Raw genomic sequence first — 16,041 nt, 5'->3', positions numbered from 1 at the left:
ATCCTAGCACTTTGGGAGGCTGAGGCAGGTGGATCACCTGAGGTCAGGGATTCAAGACCAGCCTGGCCAATGTGGTGAAACCCTGTCTCTACTAAAAATACAAAAATTAGCCAGGCATGGTGGCGGGCACCTGTAATCCCAGCTACTCGGGAGCCTGAGGCAGGAGAATCGCCTGAACCCAGGAGGCGGAGGTTGCAGTGAGCCGAGACAGCGCCACTGTACTCCAGCCTGGGTGACAGAGGGAGACTCCATCTCAAAAAAAAAGAAAAAAAGGAAAAGAAACATACGCTGCTTGGAAAAGAGCAGTAGCTCTAGCTTGGCAGGAAAATGGAGGAAACGGATACAGACCTAAAATATTTTCTTGCTTGTGGGTGCGGGGGGTGGGCAGGTGGGGGGGATGGGGGAAGCTTTATTGGAACAAAAGTCACTTTGGCCTGCATTCTTAAATAGGGAGATTGATTTTATGAGGCACTTCCTTCCCCCTTATTCCTCAGCAGGGCCTCTGGGTCTGGGGTACTGTCTCAAGGCTGATTGCAACCAAAGGGCTGTAGTGTTCATTTGCATGGTGCTTTGGGGGAGCTTTGGGCTTAAAGGTCAAGGCTGAAGAAGGTGAATTAGGTTCTGGCCAAAAGGAGGATTGTCACTTGTGGGGTCACATTTCCTGTCCCTAAGTACCTGCAGGTAGGTGTCCTGAAGTGTGGACACACAACAGTCAGAACGTCACTGTGGCTCCTCTTGGGGTCCCCACCCCGGCAGTGGGGAAAACAAGAGACACACAGAGAGCTGGAGCAGAAAGGAGGTCACTTACTTTCTAGAAGGCACAGGTCATCCCACATGGAGAAATAGCCCACAGTCCCTCCAGATTCCAGAGTGACTCAGGAGGGGCCATTTTTCATTGTCTCATTTATTCCTTGGCCACTGACAAGAAAACAAAAGTTGGAACGAATTTGGGTTTTCTTCACATTGGGGTGAGAATCAAGAGCTGTCCCTAAAGATTCGGCATGCAGTGCTTCCCTGGCCTGGGACTGCTGGCCCTGGACCCTGCCTAAGGCCGGTCCTGTTGCTTGGGAGGCCGTCAGCTTGTTTTCTAGAGGTCTGGAGTCGGTGATGCTCTAAACGCAACTTGATTGGAACGTTGTGAGGATTTCACGTTCTAACAGCAGCTGCTACACTTTTCTAGGGATCATCTTGAGTCCCCAACAGCCCTGTGAGCAGATGGGGATGTCACCCCTATGTGACACCTGCAGAGTGAGGCTCAGAGAGGCTCATTTCACTCGGGCACCAGCCTGGCAGCAGAATGCTCTGGCCAGGACTCAGATCACATGGTCTGCTCCTGTGCAGACGAACCAGCTCGCGTTGCTGGAACAATCAGCTCTCAAAAGACTTCACACTCGCAGTATGAGTGGTTGCTAGCTTGACAGTCAACGCCATCGGGGACGCACACTCTAATGCCACCCCTGAGCAACCTGCTTGCCCTGCCCACTGGCTACGGGGTCACCGTCACATCAGGTTGAGCAGCCATTTGGAAGTTGGGCCAGTGTCCTACCAGCGACCTGGATTCTGCCGTTTAGGTGGCCGGCAGGGGTTTGCTCAGGCATATAACCTCTGGCATACAATGAAGAACCATCTGTTATTTTCCCTTAAATTGTGGTCTCCAAGGTAACTGTTCCCAGCTAGTGATTCCCATTCATGTCTCTTTTGTCCATAGCCAGATATAACTGAGAAGTACCTGTCAGCTTCAGAGTATGGGAGCTCCGTGGATGGCCACCCTGAGGTCCCAGAAACGAAAGACGGTAACATCGTGTGATTGGGAGGGGAGTGGTGTCCCAGGCTGTGAGACTGGGCTGTCGGGTTCAACCCTAATGGGTTTTAGCAGCTGGTTCTAACATGGCCTCCCATTAATAAACTACTTGGAAATACTGCTAGTAGATTCAGGAAAAAGGGAAACATGGCCAAGTTGAAGTTAAGCTTCATGAAATGCTGGGGATAGAATGTTCTTCCATTTCTTCTTGTTTGCTAACCCTATTTCAAATCTCTTTGAGCCAGTACAGTCTGTAAAGATTCTCAAGTGGTTGTATATTCTATAAGAAGTCTATGTACCCCTCTTGAATGTGTGACTTTAAAGACACCTGACTCTGGCCTGCGGCTCCTGGTTTGGGGAGATGTGTGTGTGTGCATATGTGTGCGCATATGTAGCGGGGAGGGATGGGTGGATGGAGTGGAAATGGGTTTGCTATTTTTTCCATCTCTCATGGGCATGCGGGTGGACCACGTGCAATACCAATTGCTTTCTGTCTCATCTTGACAGTCAAGAAGAAATGTTCTGCTGGCCTCAAACTGAGCAACCTAATGAATCTGGGCAGGAAGAAATCCACCTCACTGGAGCCTGTGGAGAGGTCCCTCGAGATATCCAGTAAGAATTGTAGCTACCTCCGGGACCAGAGGCTCATTCCCTGGGCTGGAGCCTGCAGGAAGGCGAGCTCAGACAGTGAAGGCAGGGGGTTTTAGGTCTTTCGTGAACATCTCTAGGGATGGAGAGCCTGCAGCTGTCAGGTTCCCATCTGTTGTTACTGTAGGCAGTTCTTTATGCCTGATGCAACTCTCTCTTGCTGCATTGTTGGGGCCTTTGTGGAAGTGAAGGGTAACTGATTGGTGTCCTCCTAGAATTCTTTTAAAAATGATGTTCATTTGATCTGTATTTACAGGGTATGGCAGGGACCGTGTTAAAAGGGGACCAAGCAGAAGGATGGCAGGCACAGTACTGAGAGCTCACAGCCTGCCTGAGGGAGGTGATGATTTTATACCCATAAGCATGCACTGTGCCATCTTCGTAGCTATCGGGACTCAGGGACAGAGAGAACTTTTCTTGCCCTGGGGTCAGAGATAGCTTTGTGGACCTGAGCCTTGAGGGGCATGTAGGAGCGGAATGGTAGCTGTGGACAGGAGCAGTGACTCTGAGATGGGAACAGCCGAGACCATGAAGGGGACAATGAGAACCCTGTACTGGTGCAGAGGGTATGGGTGCAGGAAGGCTCTTAGAGGTCATCTCTACGGCCTTCGCTCATACTTGGGGAAACTGAGGCTAGGAGGAGTGACAAGCTTTTCCTGGGAAATATCTTGGGGTGCGCCTGGTATCTTGATCCCCAAGCTGATCCCACATTGGAGGTCATCCTTCCTGGGGCCTGAAGGCCATTGTCCCATCTCTGGGTTCCCTTCCTGAGTCCCAGCTGAGTTTTCTTGTGTTTTGAGGCTGGCAGGGTAGTGGGGGTGGGCTAGGAAGGCAGTAGACAGGGGTGTATCTTTGCATTCTCCTGCTTCTCCAGCCAGGGTGCCAGGCAGTGGCCTCAGGGGGCATGATGTTTGGCCTGGGAGCCCTGTCCCTGTGAGTCACTGTTTAAGAGATGTGGCTGGGTTATTGCTGGATGTCTACTCAGCAGTGAAGCATGCTCCCTGTGGCTAGGGGAGGACAGAGAGAACCACAGCTGCTCTCCTTCCCAGGACTGGGGGGGGTGCTTAACACATCTGAGATCCCACCGCTCATGATCCAAAGTCCAGAGGATTATGATGGGTGTGTGTGGCATCTCTGTCCTGGTCTCTAATTCTACCACTTTGTGTTAATATGGCTTGGCAATATGCATGATCCCCTCTGTGTATCCAGCACTGGGCCAGGCAGGAAGGCAGCTGTGCACTTTCACCCTATTGCCTGGTTCAGCAGGCCAAAGCTCAGGGCAGCTTCCAATCCCTTAGGACAGGGAAGGTGTCTGATGGGTTCTGAAGCTGAGATTCCAGGGGGACTCTAAGGAAGCCCAGAGGTGGTGCCAGCCCAGGACACACCTGGACACCCGTGCCCTCCTGTCCCCGCATCCCCTCCTGCATCCGCATCCCCTCCTGTACCTGCATCCCCTTCTGTGCCCGCGTTCCCTCCTAGATCTGCAGCCCCAACCCCTCCTGCATCTGCGTCCCCTCCTGCACCTGCATCCCCTCCTGCATCTGCATCCCCTCCTGCATCTGCGTCCCCTCCTGCAGCCCAGTCCCCTCCTGCATCTGCGTCCCCTCCTGCATCTGCATCCCCTCCTGCACCTGCATCCCCTCCTGCATCTGCATCTCCTCCTGCAGACCCGCTCCCTCCTGCAGCCCCGTCCCCTCCTGCATCCGTGTCCCCTCCTGACTCCGCGTGCTCTCCTGCATCTGCATCCCCTCCTGCATCTGCATCCCCTCCTGCATCCACGTGCTCTCCTGCATCTGCATCCCCTCCTGCAGCCCAGTCCCCTTCTGCATCCCTGTCCCCTCCTGCATCCCCGTCCCCTCCTGCATCTGCACTTCTTCCTGCAGGTTACCTGAATGTGCTCGTGAACAGCCAGTGGAAGTCTCGCTGGTGCTCTGTCAGGGACAATCACCTGCACTTCTACCAGGACCGGAACCGGAGCAAGGTGGCCCAGCAACCCCTCAGCCTGGTGGGTTGCGAGGTCATCCCAGACCCCAGCCCCGACCACCTCTACTCCTTCCGCATCCTCCACAAGGGCGAGGAGCTGGCCAAGCTTGAGGTACCACCGGCCTGCAGGGCAGGGAGCAGGGTCAGCCAGGATGTGGCAGTGGTGGCTGTTTGCTGCCAGTCTCCAGGACTGTAATCCTACCAAGGAAGAATCAATGTCCCCACGTGTTATTTTTACTTCGTTTGCCTGAGATTGTTTGCATTTTTAAAAATTTCCATTTCTTTTCTGACCTCAGGGTGGTTGCATTATAGGAGTGGAACCATGCGCTACTTCCTGCACTTGGGGCAGGAGTAGTATTTTTAACTCCCTGAGCTACTGGAAAAAAGCTGCTGGGGATTCAAAGTGGGTGCTGTTTTGTTTGGGTGTCACCAGCTGGGAGAGCCTCTAGGCCCACTACATAAAAACCACACTGTTAGAGCTTATCTGGGGGAAAAAATTCACTTTGTGATACAATTACATTCCTCTCACTCCCCATCCTGTTTGATATGTTACATTTACCAAAATAAGAAGTGATATAATGCCTTGCAAGCTGCTGCAAGCGGAGGCTGAGTCTCTTCCACGCATGGAAGCACCCACTTGCCCGTGAATGCTCCTTCACTTAGTCTTTGATGAGAAGGTCCTCATTCAAACTTCGCTCCAATCCTGCCCTCTGGTGGCTGAGAGACCCACATCTCAATTGCTTCCCAGGGTCTAGCTTATAGCTTATATTTGTCCATTCAGCTGTTCCCCATCAACAAACATCTCCTCAGTACAGGAATATGGTGGACAAGAGCAATATGGGCTCCCTGTCCTTGTGGCACTTATGTCCTAGTTTGGGAGTGTGATGTTATTCAGCAAATCACCCAACCGATCGCTGAGCTTCAATGACTGGAGAGAAGTGGGGAGGGTGCTATAGATTTGTACTGGGGGCTGGGTGACAGGCTGGAGGGGAAGGAGAGGGCTTGATCCTAGGAGCAACAGAGCCCCGATGGCTTTCAGGGGAGGGCGGCAAGCTCAGATCGGGGTTCTGAGATGCTTCCTCCAGCTACTGGGGTGGGAGTGGATGGAAGGGGGCAAGAAGGGACCTGTTAGGGAGCTGTCACAGCTGTCCAGGGCAGAGATGCAGCCTGGACAAGGGAAGGCCTATGAAAAGCTGTATTTAGAATCCAGTTGAAACTAAGTGGGGGTTGGGCATGATGGCTCACGCCTCTCACCCCAGCACTTTGGGAGGCCAAGGCAGGTGGATCACCTGAGGTCAGGAGTTTGAAACCAGCCTGGCCAACATGGTGAAACCCGGTCTCTACTAAAAATACAAAAATTAGCTGGGGCTGGTGGGGCACCTGTAGTCCCAGCTACTTGGGAGGCTGACACAGGAGAATTGCTTGAAGCCGGGAGGCAGAGGCTGCAGTGAGCCAAGATCCTGCCACTGCGCTCCAGCCTGGACCACAGAGTGAGATTCTGTCTTAAAAAAAAAAAAAAAAAAAAAACTGTGAAAAGGAAATCAGCTAAATGTCAAATTCTGCTCATCAAGACCTCTTTGGTGAAGAGAATGTAGCAGCAAAAGTGATGGAGCTATGGGTTATACCAAAGGGAGCTGATTTTCCTCATGAAAATAAACCTATAGCTTTGATTAAATGGGCAGTTTTTTCTCATTTTAAAGAAACAATGTTGACATTTTAACTGAGGTACCCAATGGATAAATTTGATTAGAATGCATTGTCCCCTGGGGAAAAAAAAACCAAATTCACTGGGATTTTGATCACAATTTAGCAGCTGAGCTAGTGTAAGGCATTTAAAAGTTGTCCCGACTTTACTGGAGCCATGAACAAAAACAAATTTGAATGTTGTTATTTCTTAGGGATCCAGGGAGTCTTGTTGTATATGGGATTAAGGTGATGACATGCATCGTTCATAAAACACAAGTGTCAACTTAAAAGACAATTTTTTAATCATTTTAAAACTAACAGGTGGTCACTAACAATTTTTAATAGTGATCACCTGGTGATAAGTTTTCACCTCCTAGAAACACAATGTATATAAATCTCATATGGCCCTTAGGACAAAAGTCCACAGCATTACTGAGGTGGCATCAAGGTGTCACTGACAGGAAATGTTATTTGGGGCCATTGTGGGGTGGGATAGGCTGGCAAGCAGGAAGAGCATGGCCCTGGGCTGTTATAGAGGCTTCTGTGGGTGGGCTCTGGGGTAGGGGTACGGTCATGGCCTGGTGGGGAGGGGCTGGCACCAGGCAGCACAGCCTGGCCGTGCTCATATCTCTCTTGGCCTCATTCCAGGCCAAGTCTTCCGAGGAAATGGGCCACTGGCTGGGTCTCCTGCTCTCCGAGTCGGGCTCCAAGACAGACCCAGAAGAGTTCACCTACGACTATGTGGATGCCGACAGGGTTTCCTGTATTGTGAGTGCGGCCAAAAACTCCCTCTTGTGAGTAATTTGGACCCTTCCTCTGTATACTCTCCTATTCCTGGCCACGCTGTAGGCCCTGGGTCAGCCGGAGTCCGGGGCAGCAGAGAACACAAGGTCCCACCCCTCTCTACCCAGCAGCAGGAAGATGGGAAGCCAAGGAGCAGCCCTCCGGGAGGCCCGGCCAACGGCCAGGAGCTAAGCTAAGAGCAAGGAGCCGAGCCAGGCTTCAGGCCCCGGGGGCGGCTGTGGCATCCTCGGCAGCAGTTAGACTTTCCAGCTCTTCCGGGCAGAGCTGTCACTTTTCCTGACCTCCTACTTGTCCTTCCAGTGAATCGCTCACTGGATCTCCAGCACACTCTGGAGAAAAGCAGGTCAGGGGGTGGTGCTTCTGTTTCCAGATGACCAAACGGGCTGAGGGAGAGGCGTTCTTTGGTCAGGGTGGTAGAGCTAGTCTCATGGAAGCCGGCCGAGCCACTGAAACAGAATCAGTTTTCTCGTGGACCAGACAGGGATAGTGTGGCGGGCGCCACCCCAAGTGTATTGTGAAGATGAAATGAGAAGGGGTTTTTTGTTGTGGTTGCTGGAAGGAGATCCTAGAAGGGAGGAATCGGGGAGAAGATGGCAAAGGGATCCTCCTAGGACGAGGCGTATGGGCAAGGGAAGGTTGTCTTTCTGGGAGGAAAATCTTGAACCAAGAATTCCAGGAAGAAGGCACTGGGAAAGAGGGAGGAGGTGCCCTCTGATCCATGGAGGTGGGTGTCCCACTTTCATGGCAACCACTTTGATGGCAACCACTCATCACTGGGAATCCTTGGACCCTGGTGCTTTTGCCACCCTGCCCCGGGTGCTTCATGCATGCCACCTCGGCCTGTTTCCAGACTGATGCAGAGAAAATTCTCAGAGCCCAACACCTACATCGATGGCCTGCCTAGCCAGGACCGCCAGGAGGAGCTGTATGACGATGTGGAACTGTCAGAGCTCACAGCTGCGGTAAGGACACGGCCAGGCAGCGGCCTGGGACTCTCCAGCCCTCCTCCTACAAACCTCAGTGCCTCAATGCCAGAGATCATTAGAGTATCCCTGAGATTGAGTGGGTTCTGAGTCACCTACCAGGCCATTAGTGCAGACACCTAAGTGCAACAAGGCTGTCTCCTATACATGAGGCTGTGCAGTCTGCTTGGCTTGGGGACTTTTCTAGATGAAACACTGGTGAACCACTCTGGTCAGGGCTAGGGGTGTGGTGGTGGGATTGGGAGTGGAGGCACCAGTAGGCTCCCAGGCCCAAATCGACTGTCGAGTGAGATGATCACACCGATGGCAGCTTCCACGTGCTGGGCACTGAAGCTTGTGTTGAGCTGAGGACCTCCTACAGATGATCTCCTTGAACCCTAACCACCTTATGGGAAGGTGCTGCTCTTTACCTCTTTACAGATGAGGAAACAAGGTTCAGGGAAGTTAAGTGCCCTGTCTGGGTCTTCCACCTTGAGTGACATATCTAGGACTCAACCAGTGGCCCCCACCAGGAGGGAGTGAGATCTCTTGGACCATTGTGAGGTGGGCACCAGAGCTGTGAGGCAGGGCTGGTGCCCCCTCCACAGCTGAGGGAGTGGAGGTAATGGTGAATGCCCCAGACACTCTCTCTTCTGCAGGTAGAGCCTACCGAGGAAGCCACCCTTGTTGCGGATGACCCAAATGAGAGGGAATCTGACCGAGTGTACCTGGACCTCACACCTGTCAAGTCCTTTCTGCATGGCCCCAGCAGTGCCCAGGCCCAGGCCTCCTCCCCGACGTCGTCCCACCTGGACAATGCGACTGAGACCCTCCCTACAGACCCAGGCCCAGGTCCCACCCCAGATGAGCCCTGCATGAAGTGTCCAGAGAACCTGGGGGAACAGGTACAGGCCCTCCCTGCAGGAAAGCCAGACCACCTTCCCACACCCCTTCAGCCAGCTGAGCCAGATCTGCTTTCCCCCACAGCAGCTGGAGAGTCTGGAGCCAGAGGAGCCTTCCCAGAGAATCACCACTGTCAAAATCCAGACTGAACAGCAGAGAATCTCCTTCCCACCGAGCTGCCCTGACACCGTGGTGGCCACCCCACCTGGTGCCAGCCCACCTGTGAAGGACAGGTTGCGCGTGACCAGTGCAGGTACTTGTGCTTGGGGAAGTTAGCCGGATTCCATCTGTATTAGTCAGGGTTCTCTAGGGGGACAGAACTAACAGGATAGATGTACATATGAAAGGGCGTTTATAAAGGAGAATTGACTCACACGATCACACAGTGTAAGTCCCACAACAGACCATCTGCAAGTTGAGGAGCAAGGAAGCCAGTAGTGGATCAGTCCGAGTCCCAAAGCCTCAAAAGTAGGGAAGCCGACAATGCAGTCTTCAGTCTGTGGCCAAAGGCCTGAGAGCCCCTGGCAAACGACTGGTGTAAATCCAAGAGTCCAAAAGCTGAAGAACTTGGAGTCTGATGTTCGAGGGCAGGAAGCATCCAGCACAGGAGAAAGATGAAGGCTGGAAGACTCAGCAAGTCAAGTCCTTCCATGTTCCTCTGCCTGCTTTATTCTAGCCATGCTGGCAGCTGATTAGATGGTGCCCACCCAGACTGAGAGCGGATCTGCCTCTCCCAGTGCACTGACTCAAATGTTCATCTCCTTTGGCAACACCCTCACAGACACTCCCAGCAACAATACTTTGCATCCTTCAATCCAATCAAGTTGACACTCAATATTAACCATCACACCATCCTTTTCAGATTAGGAAACAAGTTCAGAGAGGTAGAGGGACCTGTCCAGGTCTGGCATCCAGCCTAGCAGGGCTCTGTGCCAAAGCCCCAGGTTCTCTCCGAGCCAGTAGATTGGGGACAGCCCTCATGATCCAGTTGTGCTGACCTGGGGCTTCCCTCTCTGGGTCTGTAGAGATCAAGCTTGGCAAGAATCGGACAGAAGCTGAGGTGAAGCGGTACACAGAGGAGAAGGAGAGGCTTGAAAAGAAGAAGGAAGAAATCCGGGGGCACCTGGCTCAGCTCCGGAAAGAGAAACGGGAGCTAAAGGAAACCCTATTGAAATGTACAGGTAAGGGGCCTAAGGGGCCCCCCCCCCAGTTGGGAGGGACCCTCAGCTCAGAGGGCTGTTGTAGGCTTAACTTTTTGGTGGAAGATCTGGCTGTCACCTGCCTTCCCAATCAGTGGGCCCTGGCCCCTTCAACTCTTGGCCTAGGTGGGTGCTCCTTGTGTGTCCTCTTTCCTCCAATCCTGTCTGAAAGGTCATTCTCCTGGACATAGAGAGAAAGCCTATGACAGAACATCAATAGGACCAGCAGGTCATTGTGAAAAGCTAGGTAAAGGAAGAAGTTTTGTGGATTATGCATAGGCCATAAGTATTTTATTGTCACTTAAATGCATATTCCTTGGCCCATCTTTTGAGGACCTGGCACTGCAGATTTTTTGAGCTCTGGTCGGCTGACTGGAGTCTCATGTCATCCTTCATGCATTAACTACACCTGTTAATGCATCAGCTTTCATTTCTTTAAAGTCAACAAAAACTTAAGACACTTGCCAAGAAGTCTTTCTAGATTATCTTCCAAATCACACTCATATCATTTGACAGCTATTTCCTGGCAATCTGCTGCATTTAAAATTTTAAAATTAAAAACAATTGAGATGGGGTCTCGCAATGTTGCCCAGGCTGGTCTAGAGCTCCTGAGCCCAAGGGACACCTGCCTTGGCCTCTCAAAGTGCTGCGATTACAGGTGTAAACCACCATGACCAGCTGCAACCTGCCTCTTCTAGAACCTTTTCAAAGTATTTGACTTAGTGTTCATGGAGTAACTTTGTGTTTATTTAAATTGTAGAGGTGCATGAACAAGCATAAGCAGCAGTGCAGGTTTGGGGACAAATTCAGCTGACTGGTGAGGGAAGGTCTTGAGGATGCAAAGTTACCCACTGGCTTTTTTTCTTTTTTTGAGACAGAGTCTTGCTCTGTTGCCCAGGCTGGCATGTAGTGGCGCAATCTTGGCTCACTGCAACCTCTGCCTCCCAGGTTCAAGTGATCCTCCTGAGTAACTGGGATTAAAGGCACGTGCCACCACACCCAACTAATTTTTGTATTTTTAGTAGAGACGTGGTTTCACCATGTTGGCCAGGACGGTCTGGAACTCCTGGCCTCAAGTGATCTGCCCACCTCAGCCTCCCAAAGTACTGGGATTACAGGCGTGAACCACCTCACCCAGCTTGAACTGTATTTTTTTAAACAGTGGCCCTGTGCTCAGGACTCTATGTGGTACATACGTGATACCATCCTTTCCTCCAGCAGTGAGCTTCTAGGATACAGGCCCTAGGCATCATTTCATGGTTGGTCCAGGGTTAAGCAGCAACCCGAGAGGTCCAGGGTTAAGAGGAGGAGCCAGGGCTGAGGACTCCTCTGTTAGGCCTAGGGAAGTCAGAGGATTGAGGGAACTCGGCAGGGAAGGTCAAGCTGCCCAGCCCTCTTCCACGGGCCATGAATAAAGCCCCTCACCCTTTTGGGTCACTGTCAAAACAACCAAGAGTCTCTGAGAATCTACAAGAAGGGGCTTAGGCCTCAGACTCATGCCCTTTAGTGAAGCCAGAGCTCTCCTCCCCAAGAGCCTCCTAGGCTTTGCAGAATGCTAACTAGAGCAGGCCTCCAGGCTGCCCTGGCACACAGGCCCCTCCCGGCTCTTAAGTGTTGGGGCCAGACCTGTGGTCCTTCTTGGGTGGTGGGCTATGTAGATCCTGCCTCCACCCAGCAGGGCTCCCTGGCCTGGGTTGAGATGCTATTCTCTGAGGCCTGCATAATTCTCTCTCCAGACAAGGAAGTCCTGGCCAGCCTAGAGCAGAAGCTGAAGGAAATGGACGAGGAGTGCCGGGGTGAGGAGAGCAGGCGTGTGGACCTGGAGCTCAGCATCATGGAGGTGAAGGACAACCTGAAGAAGGCTGAGGCGGGGCCTGTGACACTGGGCACCACCGTGGACACCACCCACCTGGAGAATGCGAGCCCCCGCGTGAGTGCTGGAGCCGTGGCCTCTGGGCTGCTTGTAGGGCTCCCTAGACATGGGTTGGGGCAGCTGGGTCACATCTCCCTCCCCTTGACTCAGTCCTTGCTCTCCTCCTGTAACCATAGCCCAAAGCTGTCACACCTGCCTCTGCCCCAGACTGTACCCCGGTCAACTCCGCAACCACGCTCAAGAACAGGCCTCTCTCAGTCATGGTCACAGGCAAAGGCACTGTCCTCCAGAAAGCCAAGGTAAGTAGTCACTCCCAGTCTCCCTTGGGGCCAGGAGGAATGTCACTAAAATAGGGGCCCATCTTCTGACCCAGGTGGTGCTTTGTGGGTTTTGGCACCAGCTCTGAGTAAGGGCTCAGCACTCACCAGGGAGTGGCAGTGGCTATGCCATGCCTTTGGCTCAGTCTTTCGCACTGACCAACCAGAAAGGTGCCTGCACTTGGTTCGAGTGTCCTTTCCTGTGAACTTGGGGATACTTCAGTTCTTGCCCTCCACACAGTTACGGGTAGATTCCAGCAGGACAGCTGCAGCTCAGGGACAGATTATGACTGAGTTTTCAAATCAAAAAGTCAGTTACTCCACAGGAGTAACTGACTAAAACGAAAGAAACAGACTCACATAGGTGGTTTGAGTTGTCCAAAGTTGACCACCCAACTAGTGGCAAAATTCTCAGCAAGTTGTGAATGAGGAATCCATACTATGATGTAGTTTCTCCCTGAGGGTTAGTCAAGTCAAAAAGTATCATTAATCATTTACTCATTTGTACACTAAAGTCTTTGTACACTAAAGAACATACCTAGGGCTGCCTTTGGCAAATTCTGTTCTTTATTCCTATCCTGCTTACTTGCTGGAGATATTTGGAGGTGCTCACAACAATGGCTAACCAATAATTCCATGCAAGCATCTGAACCTCCACTCCCTTGTTGCTGTGGGAGACATCACTTACAGGCACTCGCTGTTGTGCCAGTCTCAAAAATCTCTGAATAGGCGCTCTAAGCAGTGACGAACACACAGGGTTTGAAACCTGTTTGTCACCTCTATGCCTAAAATAGTTTTTCTCACATTTTTTCTATGTATATCAAAGTTGCTACAGTGGATAACTATCTTTTTTGTTGGGGGTGGGTGCTCATATTTGAATGGTACCCTAGGAATGGGAGAAGAAAGGAGCAAGTTAGAAAACAAGCTTCATCTGAAGACTCTCATGTCAATGTGGACCTTGGTGACAATCCTGCTTTGTTAAAGCAAAAACTCTGCAAAAGGGTGAGTCTGTTTAGAAGAAAAAGCAAAGACTGAGGTACTGTGAATGGAGAGCTTCGGCTAAGAGGAGGATCTGTCCCTTTTCAGAGCTAAAGGAAATAATACAACAAAAAGGAGGCTTCTTTGGAGACCTAAGTCTATTGGATGTAAACAAGACGTTGTATTTAGGGATGTTGTGTGTTTCTGTTTTGAAGTTGTCATCAATTGCTTTACTAAGATTTTTAAACAGTAAAAAACCTCATGTTTAGACTTTGGTGGAAGATGAATCAAGGAAGCAGGGCCCTGTCTTATGGGTCACCTGACTTTGGTGAGTGAGAAGACCTAAACTCCTGGCCATTGTCTCTTATCCAATACTTAGCAGCTGGGGATCAAACCATCCTTGCCTTCAGTTCTTTCCAATATTACCAGGCCCAACTCAGTCTTCAGCGATTTTAAAAAGCATTGACATCCAGAAACAGTAATGGGGGAAAATATTTGGGACCAAGCTGAAGCACTGATCCCACTAAGTTAAATACTTTTCTTTCCAGTCTAAGGCAGGCCTGAATCAACTGTCTTTAAATAAAATTTTAAGTGATGCTGTATTATATATAGGAAAAAATGCTTAAAATCCTGTCATTTAGAACAGTGAAAAGTGTTTTTTGAGATTAAACTGACTCTTTACCATAGGGAAAAATATTACTGTGTGTTTACAGATTCATTCCTGTGGTCGGGCCATTTTTAAGGGAAGAGTTATTTAATATAAATAGTCCCTGATTTTAAGTTCTGTTTAATGATATCCATTCCCCTTCCAAGAACAAAGTGGTGAATTTTGGTTAGGGTGATCTCCCTCTTAAAATTGGCAGTGCTGTTCCTTGTGCTGCCCCTGTCTTTTCCTCTGATAACTTTTTTTTTTTTTTTAAACACAGGTTGAAACATTTCATCTATTATCTCTGCCTCATTTCTGGGGGGTCGTGTATCAGTTCTCTAACACTTGGTTCCTGAGAACTAAAGGTCTTTTATTTCCTCTCTCATAAACATTTGGTGACCTTTTACCAAGTGGTGAGTTGTTCATTGTGTTTGAGGTTTTCCTTGTATTTCATGAAATGACTTGGGGCAGGGCCTGAGGGGTTCTCAAGGGAGGAAATGTTTTGGTTATTTACACACTGAACTACAAGATGGGGTCCTAGCAGGAAACTCAGCCTCCTTGAATCAAAGAGCATAGATAAGACTGAAAGCAAATTTTAGTAGTACAGTTAACAACATACCAAAGACACAGGAAACATCTGCAGAAACTGATCATATGTAAGTAAATGAAAAATCAGTACTCCCAGAAGTTAAATATACTCCTAAAGAATTCTTGGGAAAAAAGAAACATACCAATACTGGAAAGGTTGCCTAAATAGTAATTAAAGAAGTTTATAGCATAAATGCGTTTATTTAAAAAATGACAAAACCAAAATCTGGTTCATTAAAAAGACTAATAGACAACCTAAGGCAATATAAAATAGCAGAACTGAAATGGAGGCCTTAAGTACAGATACAAGATTTTTCAAATTATATCTGTGTAAAGTTTGAGAAATATGTATTTTCCATTATAAGGTTAGTATAGCTCTGATACCATAGCTCTGATACCAAAAATTCAAAACAAATTGCAAAAGAAAACAAATCTCATTGTTGGACACAGATTAAAAGAATCTGAAATAAAATGCTAGCAAATGAAATTCAGCAGAGTTTATAGAATGATGTTTAATGACCAAATAGAATTTATCCAAAAAAATCAAGGGTTGTTCAATGATTGAAAATATACAAATGGATAATCTATCACATTAACAGATTAAATATTAAAAAATGCATTATCTTGAAGAAGAAAAAGCATACCAAAAATCTCAACACATAATAAACACTCTTAGTTCATCTAGGAATAAAGCATTCTTAAACTGATAAGTAACCCATAGAAAACAATTATAATGATGAAAAAGTCAAGAACCAGATATGGATACCTGCTACTTCGTGAAACATTATTCTAGAGGTCCCAGGCAATGCAAAAAGACGGAAGAGACAAAAACTAGGATCATTTGGAAATATTTCTCTAGAAAAGCAAGAGTCAATTATTAGAACTAGGATATTCAACAAGATGACTGGAATCAGAATCATTCAGAGAAAAAAAGGAAATTTATGGCCTATATGCAATGTTTTAATTCTTGCAAGGAAAATATATTTGTCTTACTTGAATAAGTAATTAAAGGTAAAAATTAAAGCTAATTTATTTTAAATGAAAGAAAAAAGGCTTGGCTAGTTAGGCCAAAGGATAGCACTTTCCTGGGGGACTGACAAAAGTTGAACTATTCAGTGGCACCGTCGCTACAAAAGCAGAAAAAAATGTTTCAGAGGTGGGAACCCCATCTCCTACAAAGAAATGGTAAAGGTCTTTACTATATAAGTCCAGAGCCCAGAGTTTGCTGTTTAAATCCAAGTAATTCAATCAGGGGACCCAAATACCAGCCCAGAACAAGACAAAAAGCCTACATTATAACATGGTTAAACTGCTATTTAAAGACAATGCATTCATGTAATTTCTATGACATCACTGATCAGCATCTGCCAGGGAGCACGTGATCCTGCCCTGGACGTTGTCTTCTGTGAACAGAATATTATCAATGACACTATCCCTTGAATACAGATGATTATGACTCAATGTCTGGTACACCAGACTTTTTAATATCTAAAATCATGATGATACTGCTTCAAGCACTTTTCTAGCACCAGAAATCCTGAAGTTCTTAAAGCCAAAGTATGCTTGAATGTTTGTCTATAAAACATTATGTTAAAATATTTATAAAGAAAAACAGGCCAGGCACGGTGGCTCACCCCTGTAATCCCAGCACTT

General features: G+C 48.9%; 1 protein-coding gene across 5 annotated transcripts in view; it reads left to right on the top strand.

The window, feature by feature from the left end:
- The window catches only part of AFAP1L2 (actin filament associated protein 1 like 2), a 107,680-nt gene extending 93,474 nt beyond the window's left edge, over positions 1-14,206 (top strand). For 2 of the 5 annotated variants that reach the window (XM_010363209.2, XM_010363207.2), the window contains 11 exons: positions 1,709-1,793; positions 2,309-2,413; positions 4,333-4,544; positions 6,767-6,912; positions 7,773-7,884; positions 8,544-8,789; positions 8,872-9,040; positions 9,813-9,968; positions 11,723-11,916; positions 12,036-12,158; positions 13,067-14,206. In XM_010363209.2, the coding sequence (XP_010361511.2) occupies positions 1,709-1,793; positions 2,309-2,413; positions 4,333-4,544; positions 6,767-6,912; positions 7,773-7,884; positions 8,544-8,789; positions 8,872-9,040; positions 9,813-9,968; positions 11,723-11,916; positions 12,036-12,158; positions 13,067-13,093 (1,575 nt within the window). In that variant the 3' untranslated portion in view covers positions 13,094-14,206. Of the gene's footprint in view, positions 1-1,708; positions 1,794-2,308; positions 2,414-4,332; positions 4,545-6,766; positions 6,913-7,772; positions 7,885-8,543; positions 8,790-8,871; positions 9,041-9,812; positions 9,969-11,722; positions 11,917-12,035; positions 12,420-13,066 lie in introns of those variants that run through there. The other 3 variants (XM_010363208.2, XM_010363206.2, XM_030941327.1) reach the window with 2 other exon arrangements.
- The last annotated feature ends 1,835 nt before the right edge of the window (positions 14,207-16,041 follow it).

Source organism: Rhinopithecus roxellana, chromosome 11, assembly GCF_007565055.1.
Source record: "Rhinopithecus roxellana isolate Shanxi Qingling chromosome 11, ASM756505v1, whole genome shotgun sequence".
Classification (NCBI taxonomy): domain Eukaryota; kingdom Metazoa; phylum Chordata; class Mammalia; order Primates; family Cercopithecidae; genus Rhinopithecus; species Rhinopithecus roxellana.
The sequence above is the reverse complement of the archived record's forward strand: the minus strand, read 5'-3'. Positions and strand labels throughout refer to the sequence as shown.